Source organism: Astatotilapia calliptera, chromosome 11 (assembly GCF_900246225.1).
Source record: "Astatotilapia calliptera chromosome 11, fAstCal1.2, whole genome shotgun sequence".
Lineage (NCBI taxonomy): Eukaryota > Metazoa > Chordata > Actinopteri > Cichliformes > Cichlidae > Astatotilapia > Astatotilapia calliptera.
The window spans coordinates 28,658,328-28,678,776 of NC_039312.1; the positions used below are offsets into that span (position 1 = coordinate 28,658,328).

The window sequence follows — 20,449 nt, forward strand, 5'->3', positions numbered from 1 at the left end:
ATGAATAGGCAACAAAGGTAAACACAGTAGACAAAAAACCCCAACGACACCCATCTTAAATACACTACACAACCTACTAATAGAAAAGAACGTAAATATGGGAGAGGAAGCAGCATTGTATCGTGCAGTGTTTTTCTGTGACAGAAGCACGTCACGAATCAGGCTTTGTTTCTTAGAGTAACTGTTGTGTGGCAGTGTTCAGGTTTGGAATGTGGCAGTTGTGCCATTTCAAAGGAGGGTGCGTTCAACAGGTGTAGCATGCTGTAATGTGGCCAGACATGTTACTGGAATGCCCTGATCGACGTTAAAGATCAAAAGAACAAGGGGGAGAGAACTTTTACACTGCAAACCAGAAGTTATTTTATCTTTGAATACTGTCAACAAGCCTCATGAAAAGACTAAAACCAGTTCATTTAACCTTAAACGTAATTAAATGTATTGTGCATATTTAAGACCTTGTAAAGCTCCACTGTTGAAATTATTAAAAACTTATCAGTGAGCTACTCATCTGGACTAGATGGCCTTAAAAAATTATCTTTGACTTTTCATACATTTCTCATTAACTAAAACACAAAACAAACATTACCAGACTTCCATGTGAGATCAGAACAGGTTTAATTTCTTAATATGCACTCTTTTAAGCATCTTGTGTATTGGATAATTCTTCATTTTTTGGCAAATTGACATCTGTTCATTTTAATAAATGATTTGGAAGGAAAGCCTTAAGAGATGAAGTTAAATATTATATATAAAGTCCCTTAGATCAATTTACACATAGTTAGTAGGGGTGCAACGATACACAAAATTCACGGTTCGGTTCGGTTCGATACTTTGGTGTCACGGTTCGATATTTTTTCGATACAAAAAAATGTTCATGCCTTTTTAATTTGTCATTTATTAAAATTATAAATATATATTTTAACTCAAAAGTACAGTTTTTGAATTTAACCCTAACCCTTGTGCGTGTTTTTTATTTTGACAGCGAATGCGCACCTGCGGACCACTTATGTGCAGCCCTGGTTATTTAGCTCATCATATTGCAGCCACAGAAATTCTTTTGTCCATGAAACCATAAAGCTGCACTTTCTTTTTGCCTCATAGTCTGATTTGTCATAACTTCTCCGTTTTGTGGTAAGCTTTTCTTTGGCTGTCACTTCTTCACCCTGACCTGTCTTATTTGGCTCAGCAGAACTGAAATGCTTTTACACACTCACTCACATAAGCTCAGCGATTCTCTGCGCGATCAACCTCTCACATGTTTAAGCTTGCTGCGGGAGATTTCACTTGTCATGTTTGCATAGTAAGCTAACGATTAATAAGACGATGTCAGAGGAATTGGTGCACAAATTATCATCACTCACAGATCAGTGCTGTCGCTCTCTATACACAGTTCGCACGATTGCAAAGTGAAAGCAAAAAAACAAGCGCAAATTCAAACGCGACTTCAATATGTCACATATTGACAGTGGCTCACCGATGCCAATGACATAATTACCCAGCTACATTTCCGAAAGAATGCAAAAGCATTGACATATATTTTTCCTACAATAGCCCGACGGGCAGGGAAGAGATAGATTTTGGTAGCCCGACTGAAAAAATCGCTAGCTCCGGGACGTCGGGCTAGCGATATTGCGAGCCCTGTATCTGATTGAGGAATCACTCATCTTTGGAAAAGAGAGTTTATTACAGAGAAATGTCTCTTTCCAAAATAAAAGCTATACTATCCGCTTCTTCTGGGCTATATTCTCAGCAGCATATTAAACATATAAGGAGAATCATGTGCTAACAGCTGTCTAAATGACTCGGCTAAAGTTAGTAGCATGCTTGCTTTTTTTTGTCTGCTTCCACTTGTCTTTGCACTACGATGATGTCGGCGTAAATGTGCAGTCATATTCGTTGTGTTCCCGCTAGTGCTTTCAGGTTAATCTCGTTGAAATGACCTTAACGCCACAACACGGCAAATCTCCGTTAACGAGCTACCGCCGATCACTCCGTGCATGGGGCTAGACGGCCAACACGTTAACGAGCTAACTGCGCTAACACACTAGTTCACACCAATGTAATTGAGCATTGCATGGCACATTCAACATACTGTTTTACTTTAGTCCATGACTCGCTTACCTTCAGGGTCATACGTCACATGAAAACCAAAATAATTCCAAACGCCAGATCTGAATGACGTTCAATTTGCCTGTTGCAAGGAGAGCTTAACTTCTGTCTCGCTAGCTTGCCCTGCGCTCTTCCTTCTGACTATGCTGTCTGTGTTGAGTGCTCAGTGGATCTGCGCTCGACAGTGCAGCCTAGGCGGAGTAGTCGAACACAGATTCACTGAGCGCTCAACACAGACAGCATCGTCAGAAGGAAAATTGATAAAATAAATTACAAATGTTGTATTGTTCGATACATATGCGTACCGAACCGAAAGCACTGTATCGAACGGTTCAATATCGATACGAATATCGTTGCACCCCTAATAGTTAGGTCTGTAAATATTTTTGTAATGATCATTTTTTCCAATTTTGGTGAATGAGATGCAAAAAAGATGTTTTTTAAAAAGCTACTGCATGAATTGTAAGGACATTAAATGCATTTGTATACATTGCCTTGTCCCTTCATCTGATTTTCAGAGTATTCACTGTGGTGGTGTACAGAAGAAAAATGACAAAAACTGTTATTTTCCAAAACCTTATGGACCTTAGTTTATATAAAAGAAACATTTTTATTTTGTTTTTCTCAAAAAACAGTTTATAATGTCATGTATTGCTACAAGTAATAATTTACATGTGTGTAAATACAATATAATGGTTTTACACATGTACATTATATGCAGTCACAGTATTGAAAGTACAGTGTAATCGTTAAACTGCATGGAAGATTTTTGACTGTGTCATAGAGACCAATTTAGCAATAATTCAGTGGCAATGAAAGCTAAGTTTCTAAGGAAGTGGGGGTTTTTCACAGTGTTTCACAGATGGCAGGTGTCCAGAAAGATTTGCATGTTTTTCTTTTAACCAAGTGCCAAGACACGTAAAAGTAAAAGAGGAAATGTGTAGAGAGTGAGTGTGAACATGGAAATAAAGAAATAACATAGATCTGGAGAGATCATGACATGGTTTTGATGTGAAGAAGCTGCAGAGAATCATCTTGCAAAGAAAAAAGCTGTTTGAGGTACAGAAACAATGATGAGCATGTGGTGCGACAGAGCGATCAACTCACTAATGAGAGCTCTCTCACACACGCATGCAGAGCTGAATATACACATCCAGGCAGACAAGCACAAAAAGTCACTAGTTCACAGGTAGAAACATAAAAAGCATCAAAACAGACAAACACACAACCTTCTTCTACACTTCCTCTGCACTGAACCTCACTTTCTTTATTTGTTTCTCTCCAGCTAATGGCTACATCAGTGCCAGGGCCTCCCCAGGCCTCCTCTCTGTATCCAATGGCAACAGCCTGGGGAAAGTAGTCCCGGCTAAGTCTCCACCTCCACCCAGCCCTCAGATGGTCAACAGCCGTAAGCCGGACCTGAGGGTCATCACCTCACAGAGTGGCAAGAGCCTCATGCAGCTGGTAAGGAGATCATGAGTGGAAGCAGCACTTCAGTTCAGAATTAGTCAAAATTATGCGATGAAGGCTTCAGGTGTTTTAATCTCTCAAGTGTAATACAGCCAGTCTCTCAATGATGAGTATCAGTAATCTTTCCTTTCTTTTTGTTACGGTGCCTTTTGATGAAGCCTATAATATATACAATAGGGGCCTGCCTCGTGGGTGAACCATTCATATTTTCTATCCTATTCAGTTTGCATTGATAGTCCAAACCTCCACAATGTTGAATGAGCAACTTGATGAATCTAGATTTTAAATGTATTACAAAAATGACATAAATGCTACAGTGGGAGATTTTTGTCAGGATCTTTGTGCAAGTCACTGTCCAGGAGGACCTCCTGTCTGCCTCCAGCAGTATGTGTCATATCATGAAAACATATTTCCACGACTGCTACTTCTCTTTAGCCACTTCCAGTTTGAGTCATGCAGTGAAACTGCCAAACCATTTCATCTTTATTTCTGCTGCTGCACAACTTTGCGGGGACTCGCCATTGGCAGCTGAAGTAATAATTATTTGGGTCACTTAAAAACGACAACTGACACAACCCAACTTTGAACATTTCTGAGTTCTGACAGCAGGAATTAGAAGTGTTTAAAACACTTTACCCTTAGATTCCTTTGTTCTAAATCTAACTATAAAGATGAGGAGTTACTTTATATGAAAACTCTGGTTATTAATTATTCCAGCGATGCGAACAACCTGTCCACATTCATCAGGCTGAAGAAAATAGTAACTGAGAGGCTTAGAAGATGAAAATAAAAATGTTTCACGTGGTTCTCACATGTGTGACATGTTCACAGATTCCTTTTTTGCTGTGGCCACTGTGCCTTTTAATGGCCAGAAAGTGAAATAATTTATGTAATTTAAAATATAATAATGTCTGCTCTCCTTCTCTAAATATGGTTCTAACTTTCTCACTATTACATCATTTCTATTACTACAGCCAGAAATCTGTAAACACAATAAAGCAACAATGTCCATCCATACATGGTGTACAGTCTCTAACAAGGCAGACAGACAGATCCGCAGCTGACTTCTGGATCCAGTCTTTCTCCTTCACTTTTCAGTATCTTATTACCATGATATGCATCTCTATAATTATTCTCAAAGTAACCATAACATGTTCATATCTCTACACCAGTTAGATTTTATAGAAACTTAACAGCCCTTTGTTTTTTACTCTCCCCTCTTCCACCGGCCGTGCAGACTGAGGAAGAGCTGGAGTTGGTGAGTGAGGTGAATAGACTTTTAGAGTTTTAGGCTCATGGATGTGGTGTGTGATCTCACCGAGCATGAGTGTGACACGGTCAGCAAACCCATCACTTCAGGGTTGAATCAGTGGCACTGGTGTTATGAGAAGAGTAGGTGTAAAGCCACTGGAGCATCAGAGCTACACACAGACGGTGGAGAAATCATCTGTTTGCTTCTTTTCCTGGATGAGTTTGACTGTAAGGGTTATGCTTCACTACAAGCTTCACCACAAGATTTGTAAATGCCAACAGAGTTTATGGCTTGATTAAAGTCATGAAAAGACTTGAACTTGTGATGTTTCAATCCTACAAGACTTGACTTGAACTTCAAGTTTGTCAGGGAAAGTCTCGGAACAATACACAATACAAGAAAGGCAGGCTCTGCATAACCACATACCTTGCATGCTTAATTCATTAGGCCCAAGGACTGAAAGGACTTTAATATTCCATTTATTTGACAGACATCATTTTCTTAAACGGAGAACTAAATGCATATTGATGGCTACAATACGACTAGACTGAAAAGCTTTTCATGAGATGTGCTCTCAATTATGCAGAACATAAAGTTTTAAAAGGCACTGTTTAATTATTTTAAACGTCTTTAGACTTTATTAGCTACAAGCTTATCACGAGGCAGAGTTTGACCAGTGGGGGAAAAAAAAACAAAAACAAAAAACAAAAAAAAACGCTTTCTTTCAGAGTCAGATGAAAAGATGGATAACATTTCTATGTGATGCTATGTAAATATAAAGTTACATCCAAAAGCTGCTTAATGATAATCTCTGTATTGCTTTCTAAGATGTGATATGAAGCTTCCATTTAGGTTGGCATTAAGACTGGAAACAGGTGGTATCAGCTAAGCTTAGCTGCACACTAGTGATAAACATCCCTAAAGCTGTGTTATAGAATTTATCGTGTATGTTTAATCTGTGCACAAATCATAAAAGTGTAAATCTTCTTTTAACAGGAGGGTTTTTTAATATTTCTTAGCTAAAATAAGATTCATAAAAACATGACAGGTTGTCCGTCTCCTTAAACAACTCTCTGCAAGACTGCAAATTAATGTGTATTTACCAAAGGTCGTAAGAGTCTGGGAAACATAACCTAAAATGAACTTAGAACTTAGTGTTTGATATAATTTTTTTAAAAAGTTTATATATAGTATAGAAGAAAAGCAATCGATTAAGCAATAGATTGTGTGGAGAAAATGCCAGATATAGCAACTATAATAAAAATGTAAATAAATAATGCATTTTAATATATTTATTTATTTATTTATTATATTTTTTTGATTTGGCTGAAGGTTCAATAATCACTCTTTATAAAAAAATTTACAATTTCATGACAGTTTTTTCATGGTTCATTCTTTAAAGGGTTAAATCTCAGTACTCTTTGTAAAATATTACCAAAACATTTGAGACCAGGTATTTTCTTTTACAAAGACTGTGCTTTTTATCCTTTGAATTGAAATATATTGAAAACAGTCTTGGTCTTTTAGCACTTGCATTTTCACGATTTCCAGTTTTTGTTATTGATGGAGTATTATTGCGAATTATTGCGAAGGAAAACCTGAAAGCAAATTGAATTTTAAAATGTGTATATTTAAGGGACAGTTGAGCCTAGCCTAAAGTGACATTTGTGAAGCACAAATAGACTGTAGAGAGAAAACATCAAGGGAACCGGAGCAACCACCTGACTCTCTGCTGTGTGTGAAAGCTGCTCAGCATGTGCATGTTTGGTTTCATCCGAGTGTCGATGCTCTGAGGATCAGAGTGAGGAAAGCTCACAAAGTCTCCAACCTGGAACACAGATGGACGTGTTAGACCCAGATACGCTGACCTCTTCAGTCCACATACACACACACACACGCACACACACATGCATGTTGACAGGTTCACGGGTGTTTCCTTGCATAAATATACCAATACCCACCCCTCAGAGCAAACGCACACCTCACATTGTTTATTCATGCCTTGCATTCCTTTCTGTACACACACACATGCACGCACTAAATAAAAACACGTCCTTACACACATTCAGCCCCTCTCGTCTCTCTTCTGTCAGCCTTGTCGATGCATGCGTTCCTGTCAGCATGATTCTCCGGCACAGCGATGCCTCTCATAACACCTTCCACCGTGATGCTACATAACACAAGCACCCGGCCCTGGCGACAGCATTGCCGTGCCAACGCCACCTTGAGATGCGAGACATTTCTCATCTTGCACGCCGATGTTAAAGTGTCACAGAAAAGTTAAAACACCTCAGAGAGAACTGAGGTGCTTGGATTTTCTTGCTGGAAGCGGATATGCTTCTGGCTGTGGCATGGTGAATAATGAATCTTCCAATGCCCTGCACAGGCGCAAGTGAAATCAACTAAATGTTTATTATATTAGATTTTAGTTATTAGGTTTTCTTTGCTTCTATCTCTTAATAAAACCTCTAAAGTGTCAGTAAAACTCAGAGCTGGAAGTTAATTAGAGTTGCTGCACTTGTACTTTGTAAAGCACAGAGTAGAATGCAGGAGATAATGTGTCTGTTTTTATTTGAAATAGAAGTAGAGCAAGCTGTGGTTTTAGTAAAATTATTTAAGTAGTAGCTGACCTTGGGTACATTACAGTCTCTGCTTCCACTCTGCTGTACAGTGAAAAGCACATGCTAACCATTATCATTATTGCTGTTGAAAATGGATGAAGTCATGTGCCGTGAACCTCTACACTCAGTCCATATAAGGAGAAAAAGAGATGATTTGTTGTGGATCCAGACCAGGTTTTCTCACGACATGGAGCCGCAACACTGGATCTATGAAACCATTCTGGCTAAAACATCCATCTGAGATTTATAACCAAACCCTCTCTTTCAAATACTGCGTGTCTTATCAGAGATTCCTCAACATGAAAAACATCAGAAGGATTTGGTTGTGAATTTAACAGTGCAAGTGTTTTAGCATGGATTAACTACACTGTGCAGAGAGAGACTTGCAGATGTTTATACCAAGAGGAAATGTTGCATATGAAAATCAACTTGCTACTTGTCAGTAGCTCAATGCAGACTTTGTTTTTAGAATCACTTCTTCTACTTCACATGCCCCAATGTTCAGCTTCCTCTGTCCATCTCTCTGTGTTCCCAGAATGCTCAACGACTAGGCGGCTCCCAGGTGGCACAGCCACTCACCACACCAGTGGTCTCCGTGGCAACACCCAGTCTCCTAGCGCCCTTCTCCGGCATGCAGACGGCCTACAACACTGGTGAGTTGTGGAAGGCAGCAAAACTTGGAAGTCTTGTAGTGTGATGCCACAAACCACTATGAATATTCACTTTGTTCATTGTGTGAGAGCTTCTGGAGTGATTCTACTTCAAAGGTCTCCATTAATATGGATTAGCGCTGATTAATATTGATGCACCCGAAAGTTGTATGATGTAAAACAATCCCCCTCACCCCTCCTCTCCGTCTCCTCTCTCTGCCTTTCTCCCTCTGCGTCTCCCCCTCCATCCCTTAATCTCAGAGTACCAGCTGACGAGCGCAGATCTCACAGCGCTCCAGACGTTCACGCCACCGGGGCTGGTGCCTGGCAACATGGCTGCTTGGCAACAGCAACAGCAACAGCAACCAGCAGTCTCTCAGCAGCAACAACAGCAACAGCAGCAACAGCAACTGAGCTTGGCATCACTCAGCAACTTGGTGTAAGCTCCCTTTTCTTACTATAAAACACCGTTAATGAGATGAATCCATTAATCTTACAACCTTTAACCTTCTCCTTGAAATAGCTGAGCAGTAAAACTTTTACAAGAGCCACACATGTCACATGATCCATTACACAAACCATAGCACATGGTCGTATACAAAGCTGTAACATCACCCAAGCTGCGGTTTATTCATCTTCGTGGTGACCTAGATACTTCCCCCTGCTCAGCTCCACCTCCCACTGCGGTCCCAGTCTTTAGCTTCTGGTTGCAAGGCTTTGCTTCTAGCTGCATTATGTGGCACTCTAGATTTAAAACTTTAAAGGTGGACTCACTCTTGGACGTTCCCATTTTTCAAGTCTTCCTAATTTTCCAGCTAATAGGTTACTCTTAGAACAAAGTTTACCCTGAAGAATTTGAGCTAATTTGTAATTAAAAAATAAATCCCTGCAGCTGGTCTGAGTGCCCTCAGACCTTATATTTTGCTTTGCTGTAAAGCAAAAAAAGCCTGGAATCATCACTAGAATGATGGTCCGTCTTCTTACTTTAGTAGTCCCATTGTTCTTGGTGTCTTGATGGCTATCCAGTGATGGATACTTCTAATGCATCTGTGAAACCACAGACTGCCTTTGAAAAAAACAAAACAAAAATAATGTGTATGTTGGTGCGTATTAACAGACACACTAGGCTCGATTTGCATTGCATGGTTAAATTGTGCTCTAAGGACGTTCTTATCTCCTTCAGATGACCAGATCTATAACGAGTCAGACGAACTTATAAATTCCAAACAAGCGAGGTCATTACAGAGCAGACACACACCATTAGTAGCTGAATCAAGCCATCATATTTTAACTGATTATACAGCACTCAAAAGCTACTTTGTAAACAGTTTTTTTTTTGCAGCTCAGTGCAGTACAGGAAGCAGACAGCTGATGAAGAAAAACAGCTCCTTAAAAAGTTTCTTAGGTTTAAAACAACTAACTTACTTTTGCAAACACAGCTACAAAGGTGGGTCCGTTCTTTGAGTTCAGTGTTTGTGTTTGGGAGTATGTTTCTTTATTATTGAGACATTCTTTGTAAGTCCTTCTAACCGAGGTTAGGTAAAAAAAAAAAAAGCTATCTTCCCTTTGTTGGTGCTTTGCAAGACCATGAAAGCGATTTAAAAAGTGAAATGTCACGATATTATTTTTACACTTGCAGAACTGATGTGACCTTTACCTGAGTCTAATCAACTGCATTTCTACTTTACAAATTAAGTTGGTACAACTAAGTCTTTATGTGACCATTCTGGGTTTGCTAGGTTAATGTGTGGGTGGGGGAGCAGCTTGTAACTGCCTCTTGTTTTGTCCTCCCTCCCCCCCTTTTTCTCCACAGCATGTGGGGTGCAGAGAAACAGAATGCGGAGATGGTTAACTGCATCTCCAATTTTGCTGCTAACCTGAGGTGAATGACATGATAGCATCTGGTGCTCTGCCACACTGTTTATCTGTCAAATTATTATACTCCCACAGTGAATTATGAGTCTATAATAACTTGACAGTTTGTGACCAAAATAACCAAAAGAAATACAAAATTGATGCAATTACATGACAAACACAATATCAGCCAGTCTTCTCTTTCCATTTGTATGTTTGATGTGATGCCTGTTGCTTTGCTCTCTCCGTGTATCACCGCTCGTTCACTTCTGCTGAGGCAAAAGCACCTTTTTTTCCCTCTCAGATTATCATTTGACTAGTCTGGTTCTAGGAGTTTTTATGCCACCTAAAGCTTAGATCTGAAGCTCTTTGGAAGTGTCATCAACAAAGAGGAAGAAGCTTCAGTGTGACAGCAGCAGCACCTTGCTATGTTCTTGAATGGAAGTAGTCTCTGGGTGCTGCTTTCAATTCCTAACACAAAACCAGCGCACAGCTCTGCGCCACCAGCATTGTTAGTGCATTAAAATTTTACTTTTCAGCCATTTAGCTGTCACTCTCAGCTGACAGTCAGACAGAAGATTGAACTGCTCAGGTACACGTTGGTCTGAATTTCCTACACTAGTGGGACTAAAAGAATAATTTAGAGCTCGACGGTATAGAATCACTGTCAAGTGCAGCTATTTCTTAAAAAAAAAAAAAAAAAAGACGTGTTTATTTCCAGTTGATATTTAATTCCCTGTAAAATACTCGTATACGCACAGACAAGGGCGTTAAAGTGCTGCTATCCTCTTGTTCAAAATGTATGTATCTCAATTAAACATTGGCTTCGAATCTTGATCACAAAACAGATTCAAAATAAAACAAATAAGAGAAATGTGTTTTTTGTTGGTTTTTTTGGTTTTTTTTAAAGACACTTAGAATAATTCTAGCTGTCAGGAAAGAGATTGTTATTTGTTCCTCTGTCTGACAAGCTGAAAATCATCCAGGAAAATATGATAATGGGTTGTTTGTTAGTGTATACAACAGCTGTGACTCCAGGGGGTTGAGCATCTTTGAAAAAGCAGCATATAGTTAACAGTCACCACCAGCTCATATGCAGCAGAACTCTTCATATCGCCTTGTAAATGTTAACAAATGGCAGTCCAGATTGTATGAAATCCTTCTGCAAACAAATCAATTGAACCACTTGGAGATCCTGAAAAAGCAGCCAGCAGTGATTTCCTTGAGCGTTGGCTGTAATAATACAACAACTGTTTCTTATACCGACAGCAATATGGAGCATTTTTCATATCAAAAATATTCTTAACATACTAATGATTTTCAGGAATTTTGTAGGAAGATAAAAGCTCAAAGTTCAAGTATGTTCAAGTATTTGCAAAAAGAAAAGAAACAGAAGGAGCAGGAAGTTTTACGTTTGAGCTCATGGAACTGCGGAAAGTTGGCGTTTTTGCTTTGCTCTATTCCTTAATTGTTTGATCGCCATGTTTCATCGCTTTTTGAGCTACTCTAACAAAGGATTTCTTTCATAATAAAATAACCAAGACATTCCTCAAAATACGAAAAATACGAAAAAGCAGGATCTCCCATTTTCTGCATAATCATGCCGCCCAGATGCTGACTGTGGCAGAGTTTCAGCAACCTCAGGTGTGACACTGGAAATGACACCAGGCGGATTTACAGTGTTGTGTGTGGGATCAGAATAACAGAATCATTGCCACTGAAAACAAGCAAGCACCACAGAAAATGTGGGATGCTTTCCCAGCTTGCCAAACTGTTCTCTCGGCAAAACGGAAAATCGTGCCTTCCTAAGGACAGCATGAGCAGACGTGGGCTCTTCTGCAGTCCAGACTGCTCTGCTTTGTTTCTGATTTCATCACACCGCAGCCTCACAGCGAGCAAACAAGCTCCTCCAATCAAATGGTGATTGACAGCTTGGCTGCGAGCCTCGCCTTCGCTGTCGGCCACACTTTTCCTCACCACAGGCTTCACAAGGAAATGATTCCTGTCAACTTACTCTCTCCATTTCCCTCGTTTTAATCATCCCTTCTTCCACTAGTTCTGTCATTCTGCTTATTTCCTGCTTTCCTGGTCAGGCTCAGTTAATTTGGTGTACACCTGTTGACTCTCATCTTCGACCTGACTTCCTAATCTAAATGTTAATGTCACGGCTGCCCCTAAATCCCCTCGCTGCGCAGCCTTGCATTCAGCTTGTCTGTGTTTATGGAGAAGTGGTCTCTGCATACTGGTTTTGCAGGACATGTCGCCATGGTTTGTTTCCTCACTGAGTCGATGTGTTATCAGCAGACACAGCCTCCGTTTGGGACATTCACAGGAAACAAACAGACCCACTTTCAGGGGTGGCTGTTTGCTAGTACACAAGTGATGTTTTAATGTACATAGCTACTAATCAATCAGTACGGAGCTTAAAAAAAATTATTGGTTTCCAACTTTTTTTTTTTTTTTTTTTTTTTTTTTTTTTTTTTTTTTTGTGCCCAGCTTTTCTTTTTCGTTATACTTGTTTCCTAACTCGTAAACACAAACTGAAAAAAAGGAAGAACTTTTGGAGACGGTGCACACTCTGATAAATTGCTGAGAGGACACACTGTTTGTTGGCAGGGCATGGTGTGTACATGCTGTCAGAGTATGAGCAGTTAAACCTCCTGGTGGGAATCAGTATTTTCTCAAACCCTAGATTAGAAACCACGGGGGATTCATTTTACATCCCTCTACCTGTACAATAAAAATACAATTTTATTTCTATTAAGTGTGTGCCATGTGGGTAATTTGTTTATTTATCCATTACATTTATATAAGATGGTCACATGTTAGATTGTTAAATTGCAGAATTACTTTATGGGGCTCAGAAATCTTTATTTAGCAACAGCAAGCTGATTTTTGGCACCACGTGGACTCAACTTTAATAAGCAGACTTTAATAAACAGACTAATTAGCATGAATTTATTACAATTTCACAACTGACGCAGAGGCAAAAGAAAGTTAAAGAAGAATAGAATTTCAAAAATGACTTTAAGTATAAAGGTCTCTGCAAACTACACAGAAAATTAGTGGTATATTCCTTTAAGGAGAGTTTGTACTACAGATTGCCAATTTGCCTGATCCCATTTTAGGAAACTCAACCATTTCAGTTTTACTGAAAGTGTCTGTAAAAGTGCTTTGCATGTGGATCACATTTTCTCAGCACAGGCTTAAGCACTTCTTGCTTTTCACGACTCTGCCTCTAACAACATCCCAGCCTGACCGAAGCAGCTGTTAAGGCCCTTTGTTTTTTGTCGTAAGCGTGTCTGGATTGACCATGACTGGTCTCCGTCCCACTGTCTCCCTGCTGTTTTAGCTTTTTAAAACTTGCTTGTCTCTTTTTCCACCTCCCTCCACAGCTTGGCTTCTCAGCCCAACTTGCTCTTTGGTAGGGAGGAGGGCCTCTGCTGGTATAGTACTCTTTACACTTAAGCCACACAGCTGCAGCATGCTGCTTTCCCAAAATATCTGCTTCACAAAGGAACCTTTTGGTACTTTAACTCCAAAACAGCAGTGGTTAGTAGTAAGAAAGAAACAAAAGTATCATGGCGTCAAGCAGATAATATTTCCTTTGTTTTTAATGTACCACCAAGATGGTTCAACTAAACTAATCTGACAAAGGAACTGCTTGCAATTACTAACTGAGGAGCTAAGATTCAGTAATGGACATCCTCAGCAGAACACCATTTAGAAAGCTGAACTCAAAAGTAATAGTCAAGAAGTCAGCTACGCCAGTACCTGTTTATTCCTTCATTCTGTACTTCAGTTTGTAAAATGTTTCTGTTAAGCCAAAGTAATACTGATAGCATCACTGTTACATCACCAGGGCTAATTTCTCAGTCCTGAAAAAGCTCCTGCTGAGCTGATGAGTAGGCCTACTCGTGATTAGTAAACTGATCTTGATCTGTAACACCCCTTAAAAAGATCAGCAGTATTAATAGACTAGTATTTCATTGATAGTGCACAGGTCAACAGTCTGATTGGAGTTAAAATTCTTGAAAAGATGAACTTTTTTTTTTTCTCTTCCCAATTCTCATCCTGAGAAAAGCAGAGCATTTTGGGAAACACGGCTGCAGCTCAACAAACCGCACTGTAACCAAGTGTCTGCTTCTGGCTGTGCTCACCATGTTGTTAGTGCTCGGGGGTAGCCTGCCGCTCTCGCCTTCATCACTGTCACTGGACTGTTGACTCAGCCGTTTTCACTCGCCATAGCAACGGCACCCCTGTGGCACCATCATCCATCTACCTGTACCGTCCCGAGCCACGACACGCAGGTTTGATGAAGTGGGTACGAGAGAGACGGCGTGAGCATCGTCCTACCAAGGGATTTGTGTCGTTGTGTGTGTGTGTAGGTGTGTGTGTAGGTGTGTTTGTAAGACAGTACGGGAGGGAAGGAGCATTTTTATGTAAGGCAGGAAGAGTGCACAACTTTAAGTGTGTGTCAGACAGAGGAAGACAGCGAGCACATTTGAGTGCCACGGACCCAGATCGCCTGGAGGAGTCCTATCTTAAATTCCCCTCTCAGTCTGCCAGTAATTGAGGGAATATTAGAGATACAGTGGTGCAGATGGCTCATGATATGACATATTAGAACACACCCAAGGGGCGAAACGCAGTAATTGGGAGCTTCAAATTCAGATCCACCATGTCAAGCTGGAGGAGAGGGAAAGATAGAACGAGCCCAATCCAAAAAATCATGTCGACTGCGTTAAAAGGAGCGAGCCACACCACAGCGTCAACAGTCGGTGTCAGCCACAGTGACAGGTTCGACTCAGCCTCCAGCCAGCGGAGGAGGGTGAGGTGGTGCTGATCAAAGAGTTTTGGCAGGTAGAAGCAGAGATGGTGACAAAGACGAAAGCTTTTTGGCATATAATTGTCCTGAAGATCTTAGGGCAGCGCAGTCAAGGAGTTAGGTGTGGATTGGTTCATTTGAAAACCTGTGAACATTTCACGTGTGAATCTAAATATTTTCTGTTTATCTGGAAAATACGTTTTATGCTGATCTAACTTACAAAACACCAAGTGAATACAATTTATCATATATAACAATAGAGCATAATTTACACTCTACTGTGACGCTCTTGGTTGGCGCTACTTGGAGGTTTAAGAGAACTGCTGATAGATTTGTAAACTAATAATAATCAAGTCAAATCAAATGTGACATAATGTTAAAATGTTCCAGGGGGAACGAACAGCACAAGAGAAATTTTGGTTTTAATGCTAAAAAAAATTATGGACAGCATGAAAAAAAGCCATTAAGGAAGGAAGATCACGCTGCTGCTTTAGTTGTCTATTTGAATATAATACCGATGCCGCTCTCATAGCATGGACCATATCGGCCGGGAAAGATGCTCTGTGGCATATGCAGCTAAAAACGAACATGGCAATGACCTTGCACACGAAAACAGAATAGAAGAGTGGAGGATGCGTAATTTGTGACCTTGTGAAAAAGATGCTCTTTTGAGTACAAGGGAAAGTAAAAGTTAGCTGCTTTCTGAGAAGGAATCAGGGGCGCACCTGGCAGAAAAAATGGACAGATGGAGATAAAAATCCACAAGCACAAAGGGAGATTTGCTCATTAAAGAGCTGTGGAAGTGGCCCAGGCATGGAGGAAAGCAACCTTACCAGATCAAGTATGACAGGATAGTATAACAGTATAGTGTTTAAAAAAATAAATTTAAAAAAAAACCCTGAACCAAAAGCCTTACAGGTTGTGTGTTAATTGTAGTCTTGGTTTGCACTGCTCCTTGGTGTGCCTAAAATTTTCCCATAAGAATAAAATACAAAGTACAGCAAAGACAAAATATAACTTTAAAATAGACATGTAAAAACATTTCAATTCCAATATTTTTATATTTTTACACTGCAACAGATTTTCCCAGTTTTTTTTAATAAACATAATTTTAGCAAACGACAACTAAAATATATTTAATTTCTGTCGTACTTCTTATCATATTTAAACCCTTCAAAATGTGTGATGTGTCATTCTTTCATTTATTTTAGGAAACATGTTCTTTAGGCCCTTTAATAGCTGTTGTATCACAAACAAAGATATAAAACAGGGCAAATACAAAATGCAGATGTTCTTGTTTAGCTACTTGCATCCACTGAATAATGACTTGAGTATCTTTTTTGATGCTCCAGTATGATGTTCAGCTGTAGACCTTATGGGATCAAACCTAATATCCGAGTGTTTCAGCTGCATGGCTTACTGAATTTGCTTTAATGTGCCCTTAAATGTAGCCTTATCTGTTCTTTGTGTCTTTGTTCTCCATGTGCTTAAGTCCACACACGCCTTCGTGTTCCGAGTGTATAGTGTTACCTGGGTGCCTTTTGCTTGAAAATCCTGCTTTTCATTTTACAAGTCCAGCATATGTTTACTGAATTCTTTGATCCATTCATTTTAAAGCGACCATTCTTTTACAGTTTTGGCTGAGCTCTGTGTTCCATCCCTGCAAACTTTTGTCTAATGAAGATCTGCTCTCATGTACTTTTGATGGATAATACGTGTAGTTGTGTAATTTCATACTGACATAATGCTTCTTGTTCTTTTCTTTCTTCTTCTATCCGTCATTTCTCCAGGCAAGTGGGAGTACAGGGTGCCGCGCTGACAGTCAACACAAACCCCAACGTCAATATCAAGTCCGAACCCGTCTCACCAAACCGTGACCGCAGCACTCCCAGCTCCACCAGTGGGGTGGCTGGAGTTGGAGTGGGCCAGAGTCAACTCCAGGGACAAGGTCTGGTGTCCATCGCCTACCCTGGTACTCTGCGTCTTGAAGCGGGAGGCCAAGGCCGCTCACCTGTTGACAGTCTCAGCAGCAACGGCAGCTCATATGAAGGCAGCGACCGAGACGATGGCACCCAGGGTCGAGGTGGGGGTCTGGATTATCACCACCAGGTCGGCGCCGGAGCCCAGCAGCCCACCATGGTCCTTCTGCGGCCCTCATCAGCAGAGCCTCAAGAACAGGATGGGACCAACGTCAAGAGAATGAGACTGGACACCTGGGTCACATAAACAGATCGATGGACAGATGGAGGATGGAGATGTGTACTTGTGGATTGTGTACATGCCCCACCAGCTCCAGCAGCCCCAATATCCACATTGCATACGCACAGACAAAATCCACCCACCACCAACCCAGTAACCTGCTGTCTACACAGTAAACCTCACATGGATACATACATGACACAAGCATGCTAACATACTCGCACATGTGGACACTCACTCGTATAGCAATGTGCAGTCACGTTTGAACTGTAATGTATTCTCACTGACATACACCAAACCCAACAAGACCAGGAATTATTTATCAAAAAAAAAGACCATGCTGCGCATCATTCAGCTGGATTCGGATAGAAGTGAATGAGTTTGTAATCAGGCTGCAGTGGTTAGGAACTGTGGCCTGATTAAATTTGGCCACATGGACTTCTTGACAGTTTCTGGAAAAGCAGACAAGCCAAACTTGGTTTCCCAGCATGCCCCTGCCATGATTCACGGCTGGTGGCAATCTCTCACCTTCATATCTTTACTGTCTGGTAGGTTTTGATCAAATATGACAGCGCTGTATTAAAACGGTGCCGCCAACGAGTCCACATCGATGTACACATCCGCCCATCCACAGTTGTATTGCTATCACTCTAGATTTTTGTTTGTTTTCTAAGAGGAGCAACTGTGCTCTTTTTTTTTTTTTTTTTTCTTCTTCTTCCTTTTCTTTTTTTTAAAGCGTGGAGTTTTGTCCCTCTGTCTTGACTGTTGACATTTAGAGTTTGGATTCATTTTGAATATGAAGACACTAAAAGAATAACTTGCCTCCCTTCTCAGTCAAGTCGGCGGCTCCATCAACATGGCCGGCATTGGGTCCTGTACAAGAATGGCGACCACCAGGGGTCTTTATTTAATCAGAACCACGCAGACCAGCTGTAAAACGAGGAACGTGATTTGTTGCCGAGGTAAAAGACTGCTTTTCTTTGAATCAGGGACGAGCTGCCACAGCTCAACGACACATGACGCAGATTCTCCTCGTTTCGCCCACATCGTGTCAACTACAGATGCTGAGAAAGGTGTGTGTTTGGTTTGTTTGTGTGCGTGTGTGTGTATACGGGTTTGTTACCTCAACTGGTTGTTTTCTTTTTTGCTTTTTTTTTTTTTTTTTTTTTTTTTTTTTTTTTTAAACCAAGTGAATTTGGATAAATCTTCACTTTCAATTTCATCCTTGAACACACACCTGCAACGCACACAGGTGAAATTATTTTTGTGAGCAATTCATGTTTTGAATAGATAGCTGATGTTCAAAGAGGAGAATCGTGAGGTACCATGTATATAAGCAATCTGTAACCTTTGTGGCTTTTGTGTGACAGGGATAAGGTTTTTTTTTCTTTAGAAGGTTAAAAAAAAAAATCATATTCAAGTATATATTTAAACAGCTTCAGGCGGTAGCAAGGGCAGCTCTGCATTTGGGGCAAGAGACTAGACCAGACGACAGGGATTGTATATATAAACTATATATTCGGCAGGATATCCCTTAAGGAAGTGGAAAAAAACAAAAACAAACAAACATTGATTCTCAGTGGATCTGTCTCTTTTATATTATTATTATTTATGTGTGTATATAAAGTGTAATATGTGGACGAGCCCAGAGAGGGTGTTGTAGAGGCAGGAAGGGAAGACGTAGCCGTGGTGACTCGGACTGTTTAGAGTGAGCAATGATTAGGACTCTGTTGCTGATGGAGGGCACTTTACCTTAACTCCCACCTCTGACACGCACGCACAGCACGCACACACTAGAGTTAGACTGATGTATTTGGCTGGATAACAACCTAAAAATGGCAGGTACATGTAACATATTGCAATTTTTATTTATTTCTCAAAATTCTCTTTTGATGTAGTTTAATTTAAGTAATTTACAAGCTACAGTAAGGGTCTCAGTGTGGTTGCCTAATTGGAGCAATTTAATTAATTAAATTAATAATTCAATAATTGCAAGAGTCAATATATTAAGTTAATAGATTGAAGCAGTTTTTTAAATGAGACTTCTTATTCCCATTTCCAGCTCCAGATTTTCAAACTTAAAGTTTATCAGGGTAGCTTTGCATGACTCACAGTTCAAATAAATCCTTGTATATCTTTTTTGCAGACCCTCAGTTTATCAACTCTGTGAAAGCAGCCTCCCCTCTCCCTTTAAGCCAACTACTTTTTCTTTTCTATTTGCCTGCCCCTCACAAGAAAAAGACTTGGAATAGCAGGTAGGTGGCCATGGCCAGTGCTTTGTGTCTCAAATGACTGCTGCAACTGGCTTTGTAAAGAACCAAGAGTAGAAAACAAAAATCGAACATTTAGGGCTGAAAGGATTGGATATGTTTAGTGTGAGCTGCATACGTTGGATAGAAAGCAAGGAAAAGGATCATAAGTCCAATTTAAGGAGTTGTTTACATTTTTTTTTTCAAACAAAAGAGTTATGTTGTATAAAAATTGGAACAGAAATTTTCTTATAGCTGTGTAGCACTGTCTACGTCAAATTCAGTTACTAATTGTAAATCTTTCAAAGTCATTGCTGATGTAGTTTCATCTTTCAAATGAATCTTTTATGGAAGCATTTATTTGAAACCTGCTAAAAACTAAAGATTAGTAAAAACAAAAAACAAAAAAAATGCCATTCCTATTGTATCATTTAGCTAAATTAAACTTTACTGGAATTTTTCCTCGTGCAGCGACTGCCAAATATTGGGTATTTTGTGCAACTTGATGCAAAAGATTATTATCCGCTACCACCATATCAGTCAAACTCTAGAATAAATACATATAGATAGTTTATGATTAAGCAAGCCAAGGATTTCCCTGATCCCTCTTTTTTTTTTCTTCTTCTCCTTTTAGAGGTTTACCTTTTCCTCCAATTAAAAGCCATGTTTCTATATTTAAAGGATCTCTCCTTCGCCTGTCACTGGTTGGCTGCAGTTTTATATTATGGAGAGTTTAAGAAGACTATGAAGGAAAAGAGAAGTGAAGGATGTAATTTTTCTACTCTATAAAGGTGGCAACGGTTGATTTAGGTTTTTCTTTTTCTTTTTAAACGTGGTGGTCAAAAGTGCAAATTCATGTATTTATTTTTCCTAAAAGCACTCTCAGCCTCCGTCCATTTGCTTGTTAAAAGCACTGGCGTTTGGGTGTCGTTCGTCGCTAAGCCGGAGGTTTCAGAATGACTCTTGATCTTTTAATGACTACCTCCCAAATCCAACGCAGACTTGTCGACTTTAGGTTTTACCGCATCCAGCCACCACATCCTTCTCATGGGCAGGCCCTCGTCACCTCTCTCTCACCCCTGTCACTCACTTGGTTTTTTTTTTTTTTCTCCCCTCCTCTCTGGAAGCTTAATCTTACACCCAGACAAACAAACACACGCACACATTTCATTACACACTCCTCTTCTGTTTACTCCGTCCAGATAGCGGGTGTCAGC

The 20,449-nt window shown here is 40.1% G+C and overlaps 1 protein-coding gene across 11 annotated transcripts in view; it reads left to right on the forward strand.

Annotated features, from left to right (window-relative positions):
* mef2d (myocyte enhancer factor 2d) overlaps positions 1-17,681 on the forward strand; it is a 99,042-nt gene extending 81,361 nt beyond the window's left edge. For 3 of the 11 annotated variants that reach the window (XM_026184141.1, XM_026184147.1, XM_026184142.1), the window contains 7 exons: positions 3,395-3,573; positions 4,817-4,846; positions 7,988-8,105; positions 8,364-8,541; positions 9,916-9,984; positions 13,352-13,402; positions 16,575-17,680. In XM_026184141.1, coding sequence (XP_026039926.1) covers positions 3,395-3,573; positions 4,817-4,846; positions 7,988-8,105; positions 8,364-8,541; positions 9,916-9,984; positions 13,352-13,402; positions 16,575-17,010 — 1,061 coding nt within the window. In that variant the 3' untranslated portion in view covers positions 17,011-17,680. Of the gene's footprint in view, positions 1-3,394; positions 3,574-4,816; positions 4,847-7,987; positions 8,106-8,363; positions 8,542-9,915; positions 9,989-13,351; positions 13,403-16,574 lie in introns of those variants that run through there. The other 8 variants (XM_026184143.1, XM_026184148.1, XM_026184144.1 and 5 more) reach the window with 8 other exon arrangements.
* The last annotated feature ends 2,768 nt before the right edge of the window (positions 17,682-20,449 follow it).